This window comes from Elgaria multicarinata, chromosome 12 (assembly GCF_023053635.1).
Source record: "Elgaria multicarinata webbii isolate HBS135686 ecotype San Diego chromosome 12, rElgMul1.1.pri, whole genome shotgun sequence".
Classification (NCBI taxonomy): Eukaryota; Metazoa; Chordata; class Lepidosauria; order Squamata; family Anguidae; genus Elgaria; species Elgaria multicarinata.
In genome coordinates this window covers 12,771,116-12,792,875 of record NC_086182.1, presented here as the reverse complement: position 1 = coordinate 12,792,875, position 21,760 = coordinate 12,771,116, and the positions used below count along the sequence as shown (strand labels likewise).

General features: G+C 44.9%; 2 protein-coding genes across 2 annotated transcripts in view; one reads left to right on the top strand and one right to left on the bottom strand.

Annotated features, from left to right (window-relative positions):
• Window positions 1–21,760, bottom strand: part of DOCK5 (dedicator of cytokinesis 5) — a 175,900-nt gene that overhangs the window by 67,641 nt on the left and 86,499 nt on the right. Inside the window, exons 12-21 of the mRNA XM_063139247.1 lie at window positions 21,180–21,322; window positions 19,859–19,984; window positions 18,461–18,585; window positions 15,599–15,697; window positions 15,382–15,454; window positions 13,260–13,363; window positions 10,276–10,462; window positions 7,836–7,933; window positions 5,847–5,936; window positions 4,870–4,970 (exon numbers count right to left, since the gene is read on the bottom strand). Coding sequence (XP_062995317.1) covers window positions 4,870–4,970; window positions 5,847–5,936; window positions 7,836–7,933; window positions 10,276–10,462; window positions 13,260–13,363; window positions 15,382–15,454; window positions 15,599–15,697; window positions 18,461–18,585; window positions 19,859–19,984; window positions 21,180–21,322 — 1,146 coding nt within the window. The remainder of the gene's footprint in view (window positions 1–4,869; window positions 4,971–5,846; window positions 5,937–7,835; window positions 7,934–10,275; window positions 10,463–13,259; window positions 13,364–15,381; window positions 15,455–15,598; window positions 15,698–18,460; window positions 18,586–19,858; window positions 19,985–21,179; window positions 21,323–21,760) is intronic.
• KCTD9 (potassium channel tetramerization domain containing 9) overlaps window positions 1–21,760 on the top strand; it is a 145,157-nt gene that overhangs the window by 121,772 nt on the left and 1,625 nt on the right. The gene's annotated exons all lie outside the window — the stretch shown is intronic.

Here is a 21,760-nt window from a genome sequence, read left to right as displayed (position 1 = left end):
AGGAGATCTGGGTTCTAGTCCCTACTTGGCTGTGGAAGCTCACTGGGTGATTTTGGGCCAGTCACAGACTTTCAGCCTAACGTACCTAGCAGGGCTGTTGTGAGGATAAAATGGAGAGGAAGAGGATTATGTACGCTGCACTGGGTTCCTTAAGGAGGAAAAAAGTGGGATAAAAATGTAATAAATTGTCTATTCTGATTGGCTGCAGCCCTTCAGCATGGAATGTATGTAGTCTAAGCTAAGCTCCCTCCTTCTCACTGAGCCATTGCCAACACACATTCAGACACATAGCATTAAAGCTCAGGGCCACTTCTCATGGCATGGAAATGAGCATGCTACACACCTTAAAAGGTTGCCACATGGAGGAGGGCCAGGATCTCTTCTCGATCCTCCCAGAGTGCAGGACACGGAATAATGGGCTCAAATTACAGGAAGCCAGATTCCGGCTGGACATTAGGAAAAACGTCCTGACTGTTAGAGCAGTGCAACGGTGGAATCAGTGACCTAGGGAGGTTGTGGGCTCTCCCACACTAGAGGCTTTCAAGAGGCAGCTGGACAACCATCTGTCAAGTATGCTGTAGGGTGGATTCCTGCATTGAGCAGGGGGGTTGGACTCGATGGCCTTATAGGCCCCCTTCCAACTCTACTATTCTATGATAGCCGGATTTTTTTTTTTCACTGCGCAGGTACATGTTCGCCAAGGACCTCGGGCCTATATATGTATATTGTATTGTTTCATTTTTATGTCACATTGTAAACCATCCTGGGATAAATATTACAGACGGCAGCATACAAACGCTCCCCCCGGCATATATATGCTGTCAAAACAGATCAGCATCCCTCTGACATATCACAAGGGACGCTATGGGTGCGCACAGTATACCAAAAGCATCTGCGAGATTTCCGTTACATGGGAAAGTAGACCCTTTCCCACCAACACGCCCTATGACCGTGGGATTGAATTCCATTGCCAAACATCTCTGAGCTACACGTTCTCCCAGTGCCAGGAAAACATCGAGGCTAAGGCTTTAAGGAGGATAAGGCTTCAACTAGCCACGGTGGCTAGGTAAGTGGCTATCCCATATCACTCCCATGAATTGGAATATGCTCCTTTAAGACCTGCAATTGTCCCCCGGGCTCCTGGCTCTCAGAAAAAGTTGCGAAAACTCTTCTTTTTCATCTAGCCCTTTAAATTACGCAGTTTTAGTTTTCCAAGGCTTAACTTGTTTTGATGTTCTTATTTTATACCATCTTGCCGATTTATTGTTTGAAATTGCTGGGTCCTTAAATTGTGACAGCTTTCCAGCAAATAAGGCAGTATATAAATGTTACTACGTAAACGATCATGAATCATAAATATTACCTCCTGGGTCAGAGGCGAGCAGGCCTCCGAAGACCAGTTGCTCGGAAACATGAGCCGGAGAGTGCTGCTGTGCTCATGTCCTACTTGTGGGCTTCCCAGAGTCAGCTGGTCGGCCAATGTGCGAATACAATGCTGTATTAGATGGGACTTTGGTCTAATCCAGAAGGGCTCTTCATAGGCTCTTCTTAAGCAACTGAGAGTGGTCAGGGCCCCAATCCTGTCCCCTCCTCTCCATCTCACTAAGGGACAGGAACATAGGAAGCTGTCAGACCATTGGTCCATCCAGCCCAGTACTGTCGACACTGACTGGCAGCAGCTCTCCAGGATTACAGGCAGGGTTTTTTCCAGCCCTACCTGGAGATGACAGGGATCAAACCTGGGATTTCCTGTATGCAAAGCATGCGCTCTACCACTGAGCCGCAATCCCATCTCAACTGGGAAGGGGAAGCCTGAACGCCAAGAGCTGATCCCTGGTTCCTGGGTTTCCACGGCCGCAGCCGTGGAAGGTGGCCGTGGAACTAGCATACACAGATATGCTTTAAGGTAGATTCCTGCAATGAGCAGGGGTTGGACTCGATGGCCTTGTAGGCCCCCCTTCCAACTCTACTATCCTATGATTCTATGATCCAGATGGGAGAGGAAGGGTGGAGAAAGGAAAAAGAGGTTCTACCCCCACCCCACCACCTCCAGTCAGAGCTAGGAATGTCAGAGAAATCCATTGGGGGTGGGGGGGAGTTGGACGAGTTTTCTTAGATTCAGCCCCCTCCCCCTGGACTTTGTTTTATTTCCGGCAATGGCGCCCGACTCTCTTTGCAGCGAGTTGGGTCCGTTCGTGGCTTTTTCCAGGCACTGTGCGCATTCCACCCCCCGCTCCCTGGCTCTGCAAGATGCACAAATTTCTGAGCCACTTACACAAATTATGGGCAAATGTGCAAATTCAGCTGTCATTTGCACAAATTGCTTTGACATTCATGCAAATTGCTTCGAAATTTGCACTAAACCTGTGCCCCCCCCCCCAAAAAAAAATGCACAAAAAATGTTCCCGGAGCTTGGGGGAAAGCCTGCCGCTCGACTTAGAAACGCAAAGCCTGTCTTTTACTCCGACAAGTAAAAAAGAACCAAATTTCCCAGCGAGGGACATCCCTAGCTATAGGCCACAACTACAGATCTTAAGAGCCAATGGGGTGGGGGTGGGTGACCGTTGAATACTATAGTAATGTTTGAAAAACCAAGTTCAGATACGTTACTTATATTTCTTCTTTCTTCCATAGAACTCAAGGTGCTGTACATACACGGAGGCTTACAGGTGGTCACCCATCAAAAAACACTGACCAGCCCTAGGCCTGCTTAGCTTCAGCAAGGTGGTTGCATCATGTGCCTCCAGACCATGGCCTGGTTAGACCCCTTGATGCAAAGATCCTGTTCAGATGACATGCTAAGCCATGGTGGTTAAGTATTTGGGGATAAACATTACGGCTTAGTAGCATGTTATGTTACTGTGTCGTGCGAACCACTCCTAACCACGGTGGCTACGTAACCACGGTTTAAACATGCTCATTAGCCATTTGCTGCAAAAGGGTTAGCGGCCTAACCATGGTTTAGCGTGCAGTCTGAACAGATCCAAAGAAGCCAGTCTTAAAGGCAAGCTTCTTCTCAGCCATGAGAATCGGCCTCGAACTAGTCCGTGTGTGCCAGCTAAATCCAACCATGAGGGCAGTTGCAAGGTTATGCGTCCAGCCCTGAACCCTTGGGATGAAATTGGGAAAGAAATCCCAGCGGTGGTGGTTTTAAAATTCCCATCTATTACTGGCTGTTGTCAGCAATGCGCCTGTGATAGAGACAAATCACCGACTTTGATCCCACTGCGTTGGTCTTAACCAGCCAAGGCAGAGTGGGTGGGCCAGGCTGAGAGCAGCAGTTTGGCTCATTACGGCTGGCAGCAAGTCTCAAACTGCAACTCTTTGGCATGCAATACCTTACTTCGTCTGGGCAGCATTACGCAAATGTCACAGAACAATGTCACAAAGCTGGCAAGCAAAAAATAAAATTAAAATTAAAAATCCAGACGAAGTACATTGAGCTCGTAAATCAAAGGCATGAGGAAAGGTTTATTTATACATCAGAGCCAGACAGAGATATTGGCTTAGAGGGCAGCAATGGCAGGGAACAGCAAGCAAATAACCCACAAGCTTCTAGAAAAGTCCAGAGACTAGAGCCTAGGGATGCCAGAAGAATCTGTCCAGGGTGGGGAGTGGAGTTCATAGAATCACAGACTAGTTGAGCTGGAAGGGGCCTATAAGGCCATCGAGTCCAACCCCCTGCTCAATGCAGACATCCAACTTAAAGCATCCCTGACAGATGGCTGTCCAGCTGCCTCTTAAATGCCTCTAGTGTGGGAGAGCCCACAACCTCCCTAGGTAACTGGATCCATTGTCGTACTGCTCTAACAGTCAGGAAGTTTTCCTGATGTCCAGCCGGAATCTGGCTTCCTGTAACTTGAGCCCATTATTTATTTATTTATTTATTTATTACATTTCTATACCGCCCAATAGCCGGAGCTCTCTGGGCAGTTCATTATTCCTTGTCCTGCACTCTGGGAAGATCGAGAAGAGATCCTGGCCCTCCTCCGTGTGACAACTTTTCAAGTACTTGAAGAGTGCTATCATGTCTCCCCTTGTTGAGCTTTCATCAGCTTGTCCCCTCAGAGTTCGGCTTGCTTCCTGGTGACCTGGCCCAACTCAATCTGCATTGAGTCAGGCCAGTTCATGCACCTCTCTCTCTCTCTCTCTCTCTCTCTCTCTCTCATAAATAGAAAGTTGTGCAAGTTGCAGCAACAATGAATGTAATATGCCCAAATTCCAGCTGCCATTTGAGCAACTTACTATTTTCAAAGAAATATATATATATATTAAAAAGTTTCTGGAATTTGTGGTGGGAAACAAATGCAATCCGAGTGGAAATCTGTTCAGGCCCAAAGAAGGGTTGGATTTTCAAACAATAGACATCGCTACTAGAGATATGCAGTGGTTCCATAGAGCATGGCTGTTCTGTATACAATACATATGTAGATTCTCAGCATATAAAACTTTTGCATGTATCTTCACATTCAGTAGTTTAATAATAGCAGTTCTGTGCACTTTTTGGCTGTTTGTATATGCAACTGTTGTCCTCATTTTATTTATTTTTTTGGCTTCCTTCCTTCACAAGCCAGGATCGTAAAACAGTTTCTTATCTTATGAATCCTGGCTTGTAAAAGTAGCAACAAGCCAGGATCCCAGGTTTGCACCATAAGCAAACAGTTAGGAGAAGGAACTAACAGAAGCCAATGAGCTCTGTGTACCAGCATGCATCTTCTTCACAGTAAACGAGGATTCACTAGAAGGGACTACTCAAAGAGAAGGCTTTCTACCTTACTTATCAAAGAGAAGACAAAAGTGCATAGTCCGAACGCATGGCAAGCATTTAATGAGGCATCCATGAAGAAACTGCATTAGCTGGATACTTACACATAGGCCAGGGTGGCACTAAAGTGCTTGTAAATGTAAGTTTCCAATACAGGATTAAAATGCTGAAACTTGATGTCTCCAATCAGGGAAATAATAAATACCTATTAGAAAGGGAGAGATAGAAGCCATAAATGGCATGGCCACACGTGTGTACATTTCTTTTCAGTTTTGTTTTATGCCCTCCTGTTTTTTTTGACTAAAGCATGACCAACAACAGGTGCCTTCAATCTTTCTAAACCTCTTTGACCATCTCAATTGGATACAGAGGCTTACCAAAGGGTGCTTGTGCTACTGTACACTGCAACATTAATACCCTGGGGGTACAGGTGGACATACATATGTATGCTGCTGCCACTGAATGAAATGAAAACATTTCAGAACAGGTGAACAAATCCCTCTTCTTTTCCCATCACAATCTTGAGGACTAGAAATATCCTCTTTGCAAAACATAGTATCGGATTTTGGAGAATTCTGCTGGACGTACAAGACTCTGCCATAGAGGCTGAAGCAAAACACAGGCCAAGTTCCTAACCTTGCTAATTTATCTCCTTCAGAACTTAACAAAGTTTTTCAGAGCTGACATAAAACTAACCCTCTCTCAAAACTATAGCATTCATTTTAGAAGGGGACAAGCAGAAATGCTTCAACGACGACAATGTATTTTATATCATGATTTTATACTGTGTTTTATACTTTGAACGGTTTTAGTTTTTATGAACCACCCAGGGAGCTTCGGCTGTTGGGCGGTATAAAAATGCAATAAATAAAATAAAAATAAATAAAAAGCTGGAAAATAGGTTATTCCATAATATAGAACACCCTCTAAACAAACAAACAAACATTAACAATGCTCCACTTGTAATCTGATACTGGACTGACATTGCTGGGAAGACACTGTAACCAGCTTGATCTGGAAGCTCCAATTTGGTGATTAACGGAGGCCTAATAAGGGATGCGTGGATAGGACAGCAACTTACCAGGGCATCGAACACAAGGAAGTCATAGGATTCATTGTCAGACATCTCCATCATTATGCTGAAAAGTGCATCAAGTGTATCTTGTAAGAACTACAGATGGAAAACAGGAATGGGGGTAGGGAGGAGAGACAGTAATGAAGGCGACGGCCTTGCAGCACGCAGTCAAAGTGTGCACAAATTACCCACTGAAAGGTCGGGAAAAGGGGGAACAAGTTACCCATTTAACAACCCGATTCTCAGAGTCTGAAGCGCTGGAAGTCCCCTGCTTTCATTGCACACTTGCCCAAGTCTCAAGCAAGTGCTTTTTTTACAAAGATGTAGCCTCCACCCACTTTTTCCAGATCCCATTTGCAGTAACCGTGGCAGAACTTCCAAAGCGAAGGGGAGGGGGGAATTGACAAGCCGCTTGACAAGAACAGAACACAGCTCTGCTGATGAAATGAAGTAATGTGTGGAGAGGGTGAAACTGACACGGATATTGGCAAGAGGGAACTATGCCTCTGCAGGGCTACATAGCGCACAACCGGACCTGCGATCGTGTGCAGTTGGGACCAGGATACCTGAGAGAGTGCCTTCTCCCTTACCAACCTGCCCGATCACTGAGGTCATTGGAGGGCCTGCCCCTGATGGTTCCACGTGGACCTGTGGCAGGGGGTTGGACTCGATGGCCTTTTAGGCCCCTTCCAAGTCTACTATTCTATGATTCTATGTCAATCCCAGTTGATGTAACTTTCCCTCATAGGGGAGATGCTCCAGCCCCCTTAATCATTTTAGTTGCCCTTTTCTGTACCTTTCCCAGCTCTATAATATCCGTTTTTAGGTGTGGTGACTAGAACTGTACACAGTATTCTAAGTGTGGTCACACCATCGATTTGTATAAGGGCAGTATGACACTGGCTGATTTATTCTCAATTCCTTTTCTTATAATGCCTAACATGGAGTTTGCCTTTGCCTTGTTTGCCTTTGGCTCCACCCACCACTCAAATGCAACCCCAGGATTTTCTCCAAAATGGTATTCAGCCCTCGGGCTAAGAGAAATTCAACACCCCTGCTTTAGCAGGTGGGTGGGCAGACCTGAGGCTTGCAAATCTATTTTGTTTCTTTTAGTAGAGGGCTGAGATCCACCAACCAGAGATGGGCACAATATAATAGCTCAGGGTTAGAGTCAATCATTTATTGCACCCCATGAATAGCACACTAGGAAATATACACACCTACATGCGAGCTAGCATAGATCAAGGATTCTAACAGATCACTCTAACAAAGAACTGGCCATTATCAAGCAGTTAGTACTCCAATTTCACTGATGAGGAACATGGAAGTTGAGAGATAAAGCTATTAGAGCAAAAGGGCAACTATGTCAAAGAGGGTTTATTTTAAGCAACAACAACAACCCCTGCTCTCGTTAAAGCAAGAAACCCTTAGATTCAGAGATCTACCAGTAGATCTCGATCTGTATTCTACCTGTCCCTGCCTTAGTAACCAGAGAGGTACTGCTCGAAAAGTCAGATGGGATTAGCATTACAGAGAAATCCTTCTTCCCAGTATTCACCCTACCTACACCTGACATGCCAGAAGAAATGTGCAAATCTGAGCTCTCTTTTGGCAGGGTCACAGTTAATGCCCCGCAAAAAAGTATGCGCGTACGTCACAATTATGCATGTTGTCCCTGCAAATATGCATACTTCGCAGAGGACGTCCTCTAGCAATCGAGTGTTCGTTGGATGATTCAATTGTGAGTTGCAAGAAGGCAGGATGATGCCAGGATGCCAGGATGCCAAGTATGCTGTGGCATGTAATTAGTCGAAGTGGCTAACTCAATATCTTTAAAATCTTACCAGATGCTCTCTCGGTCAGCCTGTGAAATCTCAGTAATCTGATCCCAGATCCAGTACATATGTAGGAATACAATGCAAGGTTCTGGTAAGAATTGTCAAATTGTAAGCCAGGGGCTTGCCAATTATTTGCAATCCTGTAACCTTATCGTACCTTGACGATTTCTCCTCCTTCCACCTCCATCAGCTTCTTCAGGTTGTGTCCTATGTTCTGGGAGTTCGAACGCCAGTTCAGCAATCCCAGCAGGTCCACTGGCAAGGGCAAAGCATCAAGAATTAGCTCACAAGAAGAAAAAGAGTTGACTTCTTGTAACAGAAAAGGACAAAAAAAGGGGAGCAGCATTTATTTCTGGCACCAACTAAGTCAGGGGTGAAGAACCTCAGCTCGGAGGCCATCTCTGGCCTGCCTAGGTTTCTCAATCTGGCCCTCTGGGGTTCTCCAAATGGTCACACCACCTTCCCTTGGCTCCAGCCCTTTTCGCCCTGACCACTGATGGTGTTTTTCCACACACAGTTTTTCCCCAATTTGAAAAATTTGGAAAGCCTCTCCCCAAAAGCTTCATTAGTGGCAGTAAGAGCTTTAAACATGCATTTAAAGCTCTATGGTGGCATTTTCAGCCTAACCCCGATTTTGCCTTTGGCTCCGCCCACCACTGGAAGACCAAAAGACTAAAAGACTAAATGGAAGACCAAAAGACTAAAAATATACCAGGACATCTCAGCTTAAAGCTCTTGCTGATGCCATTTGGCCCTTGGCGGAAGGTCTGGGCGGGGTGGAGGGAGTGGGGCCAGTTGGCATGGGCCTATAATTTTGAGGGGGCTTACTCAATGGTGCAAGAATGTTTGAATGGATTAGAAGTTTTGAACATTAACATTGACAAGGCAAAGTGGCTTGATTTTTCTGTTGTTGATGATGAATTTGCCAAGGAAAAGCACGTAAAGCATTTCTAGAAGTGAAGAAGATGTCTTATATACATCTTGAATAAAAGTACTTATCACAGAATCATAGAACAGTAGAGTTGGAAGGGGCCTATAAGGCCATCGAGTCCAACCCCCTGCTCAATGCAGGAATCCACCCTAAACCATTACCTTTTTTTATAAATCGTTCTAGTTCATATGTATTTAAAACCGATTAAAAATACTTAATGAGCAGTTTGAAATGGGGCCTACATTTCCCATCTGGCCAGGGGCTGTGACCAGCTTTGCCCAGCCCTGCTTGGAGGGCCTTGTGGGAGGCAATCCCAACCTAACACATTCACCTCCAAACGGTTCTGCTGTCTTTAGGATGCAACAGTACATTGAGCACACAAAGCCATGATTCCAAACTGCCAGACTTGGAGAACCGATGCTTAAAAAGGAAGTCCGATTCCATGCTAGTGCTCACTTAGAATGAGGAACTGAGAGCCGGTGCGGTCAAGTACACAAACAAAAAGCGGGGGTGGGGGTGGGGGGCTGAGAAGTAGAGGATGTGCTTTGCACAGAGGAGGTCCCAGGTTCAATCGCTGGCATTAAAAGGATCAGGTAGCAGAACAGAGCAGACAATGCTGAGCTAGGCAGACAAATAGTCTGGCCTGGAATTAATGCATCTATCTATCTATCTATCTATCTATCTATCTATCTATATTTGATTGAAATCCATGTTCTAGCATTAACTTTCTGTAAAGTGGGCTTAGGCAATTTGGGGTGCTATCCTATACACATTTAGACAGCACAAGTCCTACAGAGAACTTTGGCTATTGGGTGGTATAAAAATTGCAATAAATAAATAAAACAATTCCCAGCATTCCCCAGCCAGCTTGGGAGTTGCAGGACTTTTTTCTGTCTAAGCATGCATACCATTGCATCCTTAATATCTTTCAGCCTCTGGTCAAAGAATCATAGAATAGTAGAGTTGGAAGGGGCCCATAAGGCCATTGAGTCCAATCCCCTGCTCAATGCAGGAATCCACCCTAAAGCATCCCTGACAGATGGTTGTCCAGCTGCCTCTTGAAGGCCTCTATTGTGGGAGAGCCCACCACCTCCCTAGGTAACTGATTCCATTGTTGTACTGCTCTAACAGTCAGGAAGTTTTTCCTGATGTCCAGCTGGAATCTGGCTTCCTTTAACTTGAGCCCGTTATTCCGTGTCCTGCACTCAGGATCGAGAAGAGATCCTGGCCCTCCTCTGTGTGACAACCTTTTAAGTATTTGAAGAGTGCGATCATGTCTCCCCTCAATCTTCTCTTCTCCAGGCTAAACATGCCCAGTTATGGTCCTCATCCATAAAACAGGAATGACCATCAGCAACTGCAGCAGCTACTTTGGTTGTGTTTTACAATTTCCATGACGATTTTATTTTTGACTATTTATTCAATCAATTTACATATAACTTACTACATCCCAAAGATGTAGTAATCAAAACTTAAAATATGCTGTAATAAATACAAAAGCTCGTCAGTTAAAACGTTAAAAATATTTAAAACTGGAACTAAAAATGCAACGGCCGGGTAAGCGTGACCGTAGGATGGTTAAGAAGGCACAAGTGGATTGTTAACCCCTTGCGTGTGCTGTGTGGGGGATGAGCCGAATTCCTTTTGGAACGGCGGCCAAACCTACCATTCTGCGTCAGCTTCGTAGAGCAGATGAGCGTCGCAATCTGAAAGCTGTCTTTGGTACTGTCTTTGGTTGGGGTAAAGTTGGTTGTGTGATGCTTGGCTGGAAGACCATCTCGGTCCTCCATTTCTACCTTGGTGCCAGGAAGACTCAAGTAAAATTTAGCATCTTCCATTTTCTTGTTCTCCCCCTGTTGACAGAATACAGAAGATACCTTCAGACACCATCCTTCCCCAAATGGTGTTCTTCCGTCATCTCCAGTAAGGGGTTGGTTTATGGTGATGACTGCCTAAGACACTGTAATATTAGATACAAGAAGTCTGGATTTTGTTGTTTCTTCTTCTGTGTTGTTGAGCCAGTCAGGGCAGGAGAACATTCTGTTAGGAATGTCACCCATTCACCAATCCTGCCCACCTCAATGACCCGCCACCAAGTTTAGCAGATACTAAAGGTGGGACCTTCTTAGTGGTGGCCCCTGCTTCATAGAATTCCCTTCTGAAGGAGATGAGGGGTGTGCAAATGAGAAATGTTCAAGATCGCCATGATTCTCGGATCATTGCTCCGCCACGTTTGCGAAAAGCGCTCACTCGGCGCGAACAGGAAACCTGTGCAAAGTGAGAGGCGACCCAGCGGTTTACGCAAATTTCTTCCAAAGAGGGGCCGATGGAGTCTAGAGAGGAATTGTGCGCAAATCTGGGAATCGGGAACGAGATGGATGCGGACACAGGTCTGACAATTTGCGAGTATTTATGGCAGACTTGCGCTCGCCTTCGGAACCTCACACTTCTAATGCTTGCATGTTTTGTGAGTAGAAATGGGATTCTCTACATTTCTAAAGGAGTTACAGCTGCCCCCCACTGTGGCTGCTTGTACAAGGGTTTTAAAAAGCTTACCTCCTCTCTCTGGCTTTTAAATTGAAAAGTTGAATGTTATACCAGGGGCAGGGAACCTATTTTGGTCTGGGGCCAGATTTCCCCTCCTGGATCAAGCCCTGTCCCCTCCCATGGCGCCACCCAGCCCACCTGTACTTTTCTCTTTCTCTGTGCAGAAAAGGGCGTGGAGCTCCATGCTTTTCTCTGCACAGAAAAAAGTTGCTGGTCTTGTAGGAGCCTGCCAATTCCCTTCCCCAATTGGGATGTGAGTGGTACACACGGGGGAGTGGTACACAGATGACACAGGACCCTCCTTCGTGTCTCACTCACCTCCCAATTGCGTACCGTGACTATGGCCTTAGCTAGACCTAAGGTTTATCCCGGGATCATCCAGGGGTCACCCCTGCCTGCTCCCGGGATATCCTGTGTGTTAGTTACATGAACAGGGATGACCCTGGGACGATCCCGGGATAAACCTTAGGTCTGGCTAAGGCCAGAGACATGCTCCTGCCTGATATTTTGAAGCTGTATTCAATTGTTACTGGCTTTATTTAAAATTGCTCATATTTCGCATGATTTTATTATTTTATTTATTCATTTATTTAAAACATTCCTTGGCCACCTTTCAGGGCTGAAGCCCTCACGAGGCGACTTTCAATAATAGAATAATCAGAACAGTTAAAATACTAAAAGCAATAAAAACATTGACATAATAAAATAGCAATTAAAAACAATAAAAGCCAACAGCGAAACCAGGGACAGCAACAAGGCCAACAGCAGCAACAACAGTAGTCATATCACGAGAAGGCCACTGTAAAATAATATGTTTTCAAGGCTTTCTTAAAAGCCTGCAAGGACGGGGCATGGTAGGCCTCCAATGGAAGCTTGTTCCAAAGGTGTGGAGCCACTGCAGGGAAGGCTCTTTCATCATAGAATCATATAATAGTAGGAAGGGGCCTAAAAGGCCATCGAGTCCAACCCCCTGCTCAATGCAGGAATCCACCCTAAAGCATACCTGGCAGGTAGTTGTCCAGCTGCCTCTTGAAGGCCTCTAGTGTGGGAGAGCCCACAACCTCCCTAGGCAACTGGTTCCATTGTCGTACTGCTCTAACAGTCAGGAAGTTTTTCCTGATGTCCAGCTGGAATCTGGCTTCCTTTAACTTGAGCCCGTTATTCTGTGTCCTGCACTCTGGGAGGATCGAGAAGAGATCCTGGCCCTCCTCTGTGTGACAACCTTTTAAGTATTTGAAGCGTGCTATCATGTCTCCCCTCAATCTTCTCTTCTCCAGGCTAAACATGCCCAGTTCTTTCAGTCTCTCTTTATAGGGCTTTGTTTCCAGACCCCTGATCATCCTGGTTGCCCTCTTCTGAACACGCTCCAGCTTGTATGCGTCCTTCTTGAATTGTGGAGCCCAGAACTGGATGCAATACTCTAGATGAGGCCTAACCAGGGCCGAATAGAGAGGAACCAGTACCTCACGCGATTTGGAAGCTATACTTCTATTAATGCAGCCCAAAATAGCATTTGCCTTTTTTGCAGCCATATCACACTGTTGGCTCATATTCAGCTTGTGATCTACAACAATTCCAAGATTCTTCTCGTTTGTAGTATTGCTGACCCAAGTTTCCCCCCCCCCCATCTTGTAACTGTGCATTTGGTTTCTATTTCCTAGATGTAGAACTTGGCATTTATCCCTATAAAATTTCATTCTGTTGATCACCCACCTAATTATTCTCTCGGGTGGGAAGATGAGAAGGGTCTCTCTTCCTGATGTTAAAGTATGGGCAGGCTGATATGGGTGAAGGCGCTCTTTCAAGTAACTTGATCCCAAACCATTTAACGTTTTAAAGGAAACACACCGGTAACCAGTTTCTATTGTTTTATTTATCTATCTATCATTCTTGTACTCTGCCCTTCCCTTCGAAAGAGACTGGGGTGGGGCAGGACGTTAATCATCACCACATATCCATTGTTGTCTCTGTGTAAGCCACCTTAGGAAGACTATAGTCTTGGAAGCTGGATAAGAAATTGATTACACAAACGAAAACAATGAAAAGGAGGAAGACTTCGTTGGGACCCACAGGATCACTGAGGCCTTCAAAAAGCAACCGTACCTTATAAACAATTAAGTTATGTCTGCCATCTTGTAGAGTGGTGCCATCTGCATTCATCAGCTTCACAAAGGCCATTCCAAACGCCCTTTCGGATTTGTCCCGCGCTGCATGGGGGGAAAATTGAAACAAACAAACAAACAAAAACCCACAATGCTTGCTGTTGCTCTATCTCTCTTTCTCTGATGAATGACCACCAAGCTTTGCACTGGTGGTCCACTCATCTGTGCAAACGATGCTTCCCCATTCGCGGGCAGCGAAAGCAAAGTATGAGACGCTGGGCAATCTGGGCAATTTTATAAGGGGTGAAGCGAAATTTGGCGCCATCGCGAGTAGGAACAGGAAGTTGGCGGCTCAGAGGTCAGTGAGACAGCGCATCCACTCCGGGTTTCAGTCAGAACCGGTCAGAACTCTAAAGGAGTTATTCCAAGGTGAATACTAAGGATGGGGGCAGCTTAAAAATAAATCCACGAAGTCACTGCTGTTAATCTGCTGCCCCAACCTGTTGGTGGGAAGTTTTGCCAGAGAAATAGAACAATTTTTTTGCCACTTGAATGAGCCCATTTGCGGTCTTCTCTATCTATAAGTGCTTCACATACATTTTCAGCATTCTTACAGCAATAGCCTATATGAGTTAGTCTATGATGATAGCCGCACTAAATTCTGCACCTTATAGTATTTGTTGGTTGTTTTATGATGATTTTAATTTTTGTGAACCGCCCAGAGAGCTTCGGCTATTGGGCGGTATAAAAATGTAATAAATAAATAAATAAATAAATAGTATTAAATTCTGCAAAGCGGAGAAATTAGATCCATTTTCACAGAGTTGCTTTGTATCATTATTTTATGTTCCTCTTATCATCATCCTGGGTTAACATTAATTACATTATTATGTGGATTATACTATATAATATAATATAAAATAATATATGTAATATGATTATATTATATTACATTTTATAATTACAGTATATTGCATTGTATTATATGTGGTTAAATTATTAATTCTATTAGTCGGGTTAATATTAATTATAGCATTGTTATTGTCATTAAAAGCTATGTTATTTTTTATGTTGGAATCATCACCGACTTTAAATCTTAGCCAATAAATAAATTTTAAAAAAAGATTTAGGGGGCAATCCTATGCATGCTTAGACAGAAAAAATACTATAAAGCCCAGCAGGCCCCAACCAGCATGGCTACTGGCAAGGCATGATGGGAGTTGTGGTCCAACAATATCTGGAGGTGCACAAGCTGTCCATACCGAACTAAGCCTTAGGATTGATTGATTTGATTGATTTATTACACTTATATACCACTCCATAGCCGAAGCTCTCTGGGCAGTTTACAAAAGTTTAAAACAGTGAACATTAAAAAGTATACAAAATTTAAAACCTTCAAAAACATAAACAGTATAAAAACAATGGTATCCATTTAAAAACAACCGTTCTGGGGTCCGTTAACAAACAAACAAACGTAGCGTTGTTAAATGCTGTTAAATGCCTGGGAAAAGAGAAAAGCCTTGACCTGGCGCCGAAAAGATAACAATATTGGCGCTAGGTGAGCCTCATCAGGGAGATCATTCCATAATTGGGGGGCCACCACTGAAAAGGCCCTCTCCCTTGTTGCCATCCTCCGAGCTTCCCTCAGAGTAGGCACTCAGAGGAGGACCTTAGATGTTGAGCACAGTGTACGGGTAGGCTCATGTCGGGAGAGGCGTTCCGTCAGGTATTGTGGTCCCAAGGAGAGGCATTTCAACTGCAGAAAAGCCATGGAACCACCACACAATCAGTGGTCAGGGGAACCCCATCTCTGGGGAACTCCAAAAGGCCAGATTGGGGCCCTGGGCCAGAGTTTCTACATCTCTGCTTTAAAGAATGTCTCTTTTCCAGTTTCCCTTGCCACTTCTCCTGGGTTTGCTACACAAGCCAGACAACCTGGCAAAGCTGCAAAACGGACGTGCAGGGGGCACCAACAGAACTCCTTGCCCAGGCTGCTACATATCTTAGGGCTGTTCCTGTGCCCGGCCCGTGCCGCTTCTCCTCCCCACCTTCCAGGAGTTCCAGATATATGTTTACCCTCCTGCATTTAGAGAAGGGGGACCGCCCATTGCTCAAGTACTTACATTCCTGTGACGAACGATGGCGGAAAGTAAATCTTAAGTGGTAGCGGCTGACCTCTTTGATTTCGATGGATACCTGTAAGTCATAAGAGGGGAAGCAGGTATTGCGTAGGAATGACAGCCCGTCGCCAAATTTGCCTAGAGGAAACCCAGACCTACAGAACGAACGGTGTTCTAAGACTCCCACCGCAACCATCACCCCCCCATGACATAATCTCACCTTTACAGTTTCATACCAGCAAGGCTGCTTGACTTGATAGTAGACGACAGACTTGTATTCCGAGATACCTTCATAACCAGCACCTGGATGGATAGCTTTCTTTGGATGACGTGAGAAATAAAAAGGAAACAAAAACAGAAGAAGAACGAAAGAACAAATCAAAGAAGGTGGCAATCAGTGCTGCCAGAGAGAGGCCATCTTTAGCAATTCACCAGAGGGGCAGAAGAAGTAGCACCTCTGAAGATGATACAGGGAGGGGCTGCCGAAGGTTCAATCCCCGGTGTCTCCAAGTAGGCTTGAGAAAGACTCCCAAGAGTTGATGCCGGTTAGCATCAACCTGATGCCTTCCAGATATTTTGGACTTCAACTCCCATCAACCCCAGCCATGAGTGTGGCCAGAGGTCAGGAATGTTGGGAACTGTAGCCCAAAACATCTAGAGGACACCAGGCTGGGGAAGGATGGAGTAGACAACATTGAGCCAGGTGGACCAAGAGTCTGACTCAGCCTAAGGTGGCTTAATTCAACATTAAACCGCCTTAGTGCTGTTCGGGAGACAGAAAACGCAACATTTTGCAAAGTCCTCCTGAAAACATCCCTTTTCACGCAGGCTTTCCCTAGCTTTTAACTTAGCTGTTGTTGTTTTTTTATAATGCCTTTATAACTTCTAATGTTTTAAATGCATCTATTCTTGTTATATTTTATGGTTTTTAACTGTGCACTGCCCAGAGAGCTTCGGCTGATGGGCAGTATAAAAATGTAATAAATAAAATAAATAAACCATGATTCACTTGTAGGGCAAAAGTACCGGTGAGCCCAGAATGGCTTCTGCTACTTTAGCCACCACACTAAAGCTCATGATGGCAGCCACTGCCGGTTGAGCGGCTAGAAATCTTTCCAGTATGTTGGGCCAGCTGCCGGAGACTTGTAGAGGACACTTGCCGGACAGTGAGTGCCGTCCTGCCCCTGAAGGTAGAAGGGTGGAACAATGTGGGCCTGCACAGCCAGGGGAAGTCTTGCTAGCTTCCTGGGGGTCTTGAGAATTAAAGTCTAGTTCAAAATTTGTAGAGCATGAAAAAACACAACAAAAACAAACAAAAAATATTGTCTGACACGCCAGCTGCGCCCCTTCCTAGAGTCGGAAGACCTAAAGGCGGTAGTGCACACGCTGTTAACTTCAAGGCTCGACTTCTGCAATGCGCTCTACATAGGGCTGCCTTTGTGCCTAGTCCGGAAACTTCAACTAGTTCAAAATATGGCAGCCAGGCTGGTCTACCTAGGGGTGACCATATTACACCAGTTTTAAAATCTCTTCACTGGCTGCCAATTAGTTTCCGGGTGAAGTATAGAGTGTTGGTTATTACCTTTAAAGCCCTACATGGTTTGAGTCCAGGCTACCTGCGGGATCACCTTCTCCCAGACAATCCGCCCCGCACACTTAGGTCCTCTGGGAAGAATTTACTCCAGCCAAGAAAAACAAGACTGTTGTTTCTATACTGTTGTTTTTATGTTTCTGATGGTTTTTAAAATTTTGTATACTTTTTAATGTTTACCATTTTTAACAGTTGTAAACTTCCCAGAGAGCTTCGGCTATGGGGCGGTATATAAATGCAATAAATAAATAATAAATAAAATAAATAATAAGGCTGACAACTATTACCCAGAGAACCTTTTCTTCTGCTGCTCCCAGACTGTGGAATGGCTTGCCGGGAGAGATTCGTCAACTTAACAGTCTTCCGGAATTTAAGAAAGCCATAAAGACTGATCTCTTCCAGCAAGCCTACCCAGCTGAATTTTAAATTTGTTTTTTTAGGAAGGTGCTGCTTTTAATAACGTATTAGTTTTAAATGTTTTAATTCATTATATGATGTTTGCATTTGTGTTGTACCCTGCCTCGATCCAGAGGGAAAGGCGGGTAACAAATAATTTATGATGATGATGATGAAAGCACAGCTGTTAACAAATGTTAGGAATCCTGACCTTAGCCCTCTATTGCAATATTGGTTTCATCCTACCACTCAACAGGAACTTAATTTTTATACATGACAACAGCGGCGAGACTACTATACACACAGAAGTGGAAAAATGATGCCAACAACAGATGAATGCCTGTTGAAGATATTGGAGTTGGCAGAGAAGGCAAAACTTACAGCGATAATGAGCGATAAATCAACAGCCACATTCGTATCTGAATGGAAACCTCTGATAGAATTTTTGCAAGAAATAGAGAAAAATGATATATTTGTCTGTGGATTCAGTGTATGAGATATAGTTAACTTAGAAGAAAGAAAAGAATTCGATTGTGTTAAATGTATCAAACAAGGAGAGACTATAATTCACATTTGGGATATGTAGAGAGCCGAAAATATAACTTAACCTTTTTGTGTGTGTATTTTTTTTCCCTTTTCCTTTTTCCCCTTTTCCTCGGATGTAATGTCTTTATGCAATGCTTTTATGTCATGTATGTTTATGAAACAATAAAAAATTAATTAAAAACAAAACAAAACAGCACATAGAGAAGAGAGGCGGACGGCACTCCATTTAAAAAGAAGAGCCCTGCTGGAACAAACCGAAGGTCTTTCTAGTTCAGCATCCTGTTTCCCACAGGGCCTATGGAAGGAAGCCCACAAGCGGGACATGAGGCCCATAGCTCTGTCTCCTGCTATTGCTCCCCAGTGAACGGCATTTAGTCATGCAGCCTCTGATCCTAGAGATCATAGACAGCAGCTTTCCCAACCTGGTGCCCTCCAGATGTGTTGCGCTACATAAACATTTTATTTTTCTGGTTCCCATCATCCCCAGACACCAAGGATATGAGAGGAGATGTTTCCTAGCGCCTACTGATCCCAGAAGCACCTTCCTACCTCTAAGAGATTGCCGTCTTCATCATGAACAGACATGGTGACCTCTACATTTTTGGGCGTCTTCTTTTTCCCTTTGTCAAACTCTCCGTGCATCAGAGTGACGTAGATATCATTCCGAACTTCACCTGCAACAATGCAGAAAATTACAATAAAGATGCACTGTCCAACCTGGAATTCAGGACACAGACCATTAAGTGGCATTCTAACCCAGCTTCCCCCAACATGGTGGCCTTGAGAGGTTCTGGACTACAAAGGCTATCATCTTCAGCCAGCAGTTGGGGTGATGGGAGTTGTATCCCCAAATATCTGAAAGGCGCTAAGAGGGGAAGGCCGCTCTAGACCAGTTCCCACCCCAATTTTCTCCAGGGACAGTCTGTCATATAGAACAGCCTTCCCCAACCCAGCACCCTCCAGATGTGTTGCATTACAATGCCCATCATCCACTGGTCTTCTGGTTGGGGATAATAGGAACTGTAGTGCAACACATCTGGAGGGTGCCAAATTGGGGGAAGTTGATCTAGAAGACATCTGGGCATGGTTTCCATAGGAGCTAGATTTATGTTCCCCCACTTGAAAATGACCATGTATGGTGCCCTCCCAATGTTTTGGACTTCACCATCCATTGGCCACAGCTAGCAATGCCAATGGCCAGAAATGCTGAGAGCTGTAGTCCAATTATTATTATTATTTACATTTATTTTATTTATTTATTGCACTTATATACCGGTCCCATAGCCAGGGCTCTCTGGGCGTTTTACAGAAATTCTAAAATTAAGATAAAAACGAGTATACAAAATTTAAAATTCTAAAACACAGAACATACACACATAAAGCGTGAAAAACCGTTAAAAAACTAAACATGTGGGTGATTAAGATATACCACTCTGGGGTGGTATATAAGATTTACATTTATATACCACCCCATAGCTAAAGCTCTCTGGGTGGTTTACAAAAGTTAAAAACAGTGAACATTAAAAACAAATATACAAAATTTAAAACCATAAAAAGCATAAAATACAAACAAAAACAGACAATATCTGTTTAAAACAACTATTCTGGGGTCAGTTAAAAAACTCAGCATATGCTGTTAAATGCTGTTAAATGCCTGGGAGAAGAGAGAAGTCTTGACCTGGCGCCGAAAAGATAACAATGTTAGTGCCAGGCGAGCCTCATCACGGAGATCATTCCATAATTGAGGGGCCACCACTGAAAAGGCCCGAGTCCAAAACATCTGGAAGGCACTAGCTTGGAGAAGGCTGATGTATGTAGGACTTTAGAAAATGTTTCCACACTGTGTGTGGGGCGCAGGGTGGCGGGTACTGTTCGTTTGCTCAACCCTCTTATCCCACGGCTGCTGCATTCTCTTGAAGTTGCTTTCCTTGACACAGAAGTACCCACCAGGCAGGATAATCTCCGGGAATCCCATTTTGCGGGCCACAGCTGTCGAACGGTCAACAAGATGAGAAAAGTCCTTCTGAACCTGAGCTAGATCACCAGGCAGCAACTTCAGAGAAACCCAGAGGCCTAAGGAGAAAACAAAAGTAACGCAGAAGGCAAAATTAATAATATTGGAGGAGAAGCCAAACGGTGCAGGCTAGGAGACATGATTGTGGCCGTCAAAGAACACAACGGAGGGAACGATGAGTCAACTTAAGGAATTTCAGAGAAGGGAAGTTTCTCAATTTCAACTTCCTCTGTAAACCCCCTCAAAAACCTCTACGGAGGGTTAGGGCCCCCCTCTGACCAATGTGGAATGGGCCACGGAGGGCACTGCCCCAAATGGAAAGGTCCATGGAAAAGTGAAATGGATGAGAAATGTTTAAAGCAAGCTCCCTTCTCCCCCTTTGTGACAGGGGTGAGGAATACTTTCAGTCTGAGGGCCCCGTGTGCTGCCGAACCAGAGGCTGTGTGTGCTCTCAGTGCAACGGAATTGGGTAGGGGGCTTAAGCTCCTCCCCCCGACTGCTGAGTTGGCAGCATTGGAGGGGGTGACCTTAAATTCTCTCCCGCCCCACAGTGATCCCCTCCGAGATCGGCATTTTCCAACCTCTCCTACTGCAAGCCTCAGCAGTGGGGGAACGGCAAACTCAGCCGCACTGGGATTGCTTTTGGTGGGGGCGGGGGGAGATAAAACTGGAGGGGGGAAGGTTAAGACCCAGAGACGCCAATTGGGATTGCTACTCATAGCACCAAAGAAAGTGGGTGGGTCTCCCAGGGCTCACCAGGCCCTACAGGTGGCCCCACTGCCCTGTCTAACTTAGCTCCAGTTTCTCCAGTATTGGCTCTGGCCCCTCAGCTTAAAGAGGATAAATCAGCCCTGTTTTAGGGGATCCACTTCTGCTTTCATTCTTTTAAAGCATGGCTTTTTCCGCTCCGCTGTGCAAAGTGTGTCTCAATTGGATTTCAGTGCAAACATCTATCTCAGCGAATTGCAAATGTTATGGGAGTCTGTTCCATGCAGAGCTCTGCCAGGCCAACGGCATCATGGGACGTCTTGCCATTCAGCGGCAAGGTTGAAGCAAATGAGCGAAAGAGGTTTTCGATACGACCCAAAGGAAGCGAGACCACCCCAGTGGCCTTGACCAACGAACCATCCCGAGTCAGTAATTTCTTTTTTTAGCCAAGGGAATCTGCCCACCCTCGGGTTCAATCCCAACACTTGGTTCTCTCCTCCTACTCCGAGTGGTTTTAAAAGCTATCTTTTCACTTGATTTGTGTACCTTGCCCTTTGTGATTCACTTCCTTGGCAGCGATGACTTTGTTGAAGACAGAAGTGAGGGGCTCATTCTCTCCAATCACGTGAGAGGTTATTAAAGGCGCCATGATTAACTGCCGCTGTCTGATGTATGTTTCCATGGCAATCCTGAGGAGCACAAAAAAAAAAGGGGGAAAAAAAGCACCCCACCCTGAAGTGAACTTCCAGGCTGCTGGTATCTACAGATCAACCTCAGACAGCTTAGAGTGGGGACGGGCAACCTCATATCCTCCAGATGTTTTGGAGTACAATACCCACACGTCCCTGCCAGCATGGCCAATAGCCAAAGATTATGGGAGTTGTGGAAGTCAAATATATTGGCCAACGTAAACCCAAATTCTGCTTGAATTCGGCCAATGGAGCCTCCATTTGGAAAAGAAGTATACCTCTGCATATAAGTTACCGTGGGACACAGTGTGGCGGGGAAATATTACCTACATGCCTTGTTTGTGGATTTCTCCGGCTTGCTACTGTTGGTGGCTATTATTCTGAGCGGCCAGAGAAATCCTTAGGCATTTAAATTTGCACAGATCTGCTAGTTTCACA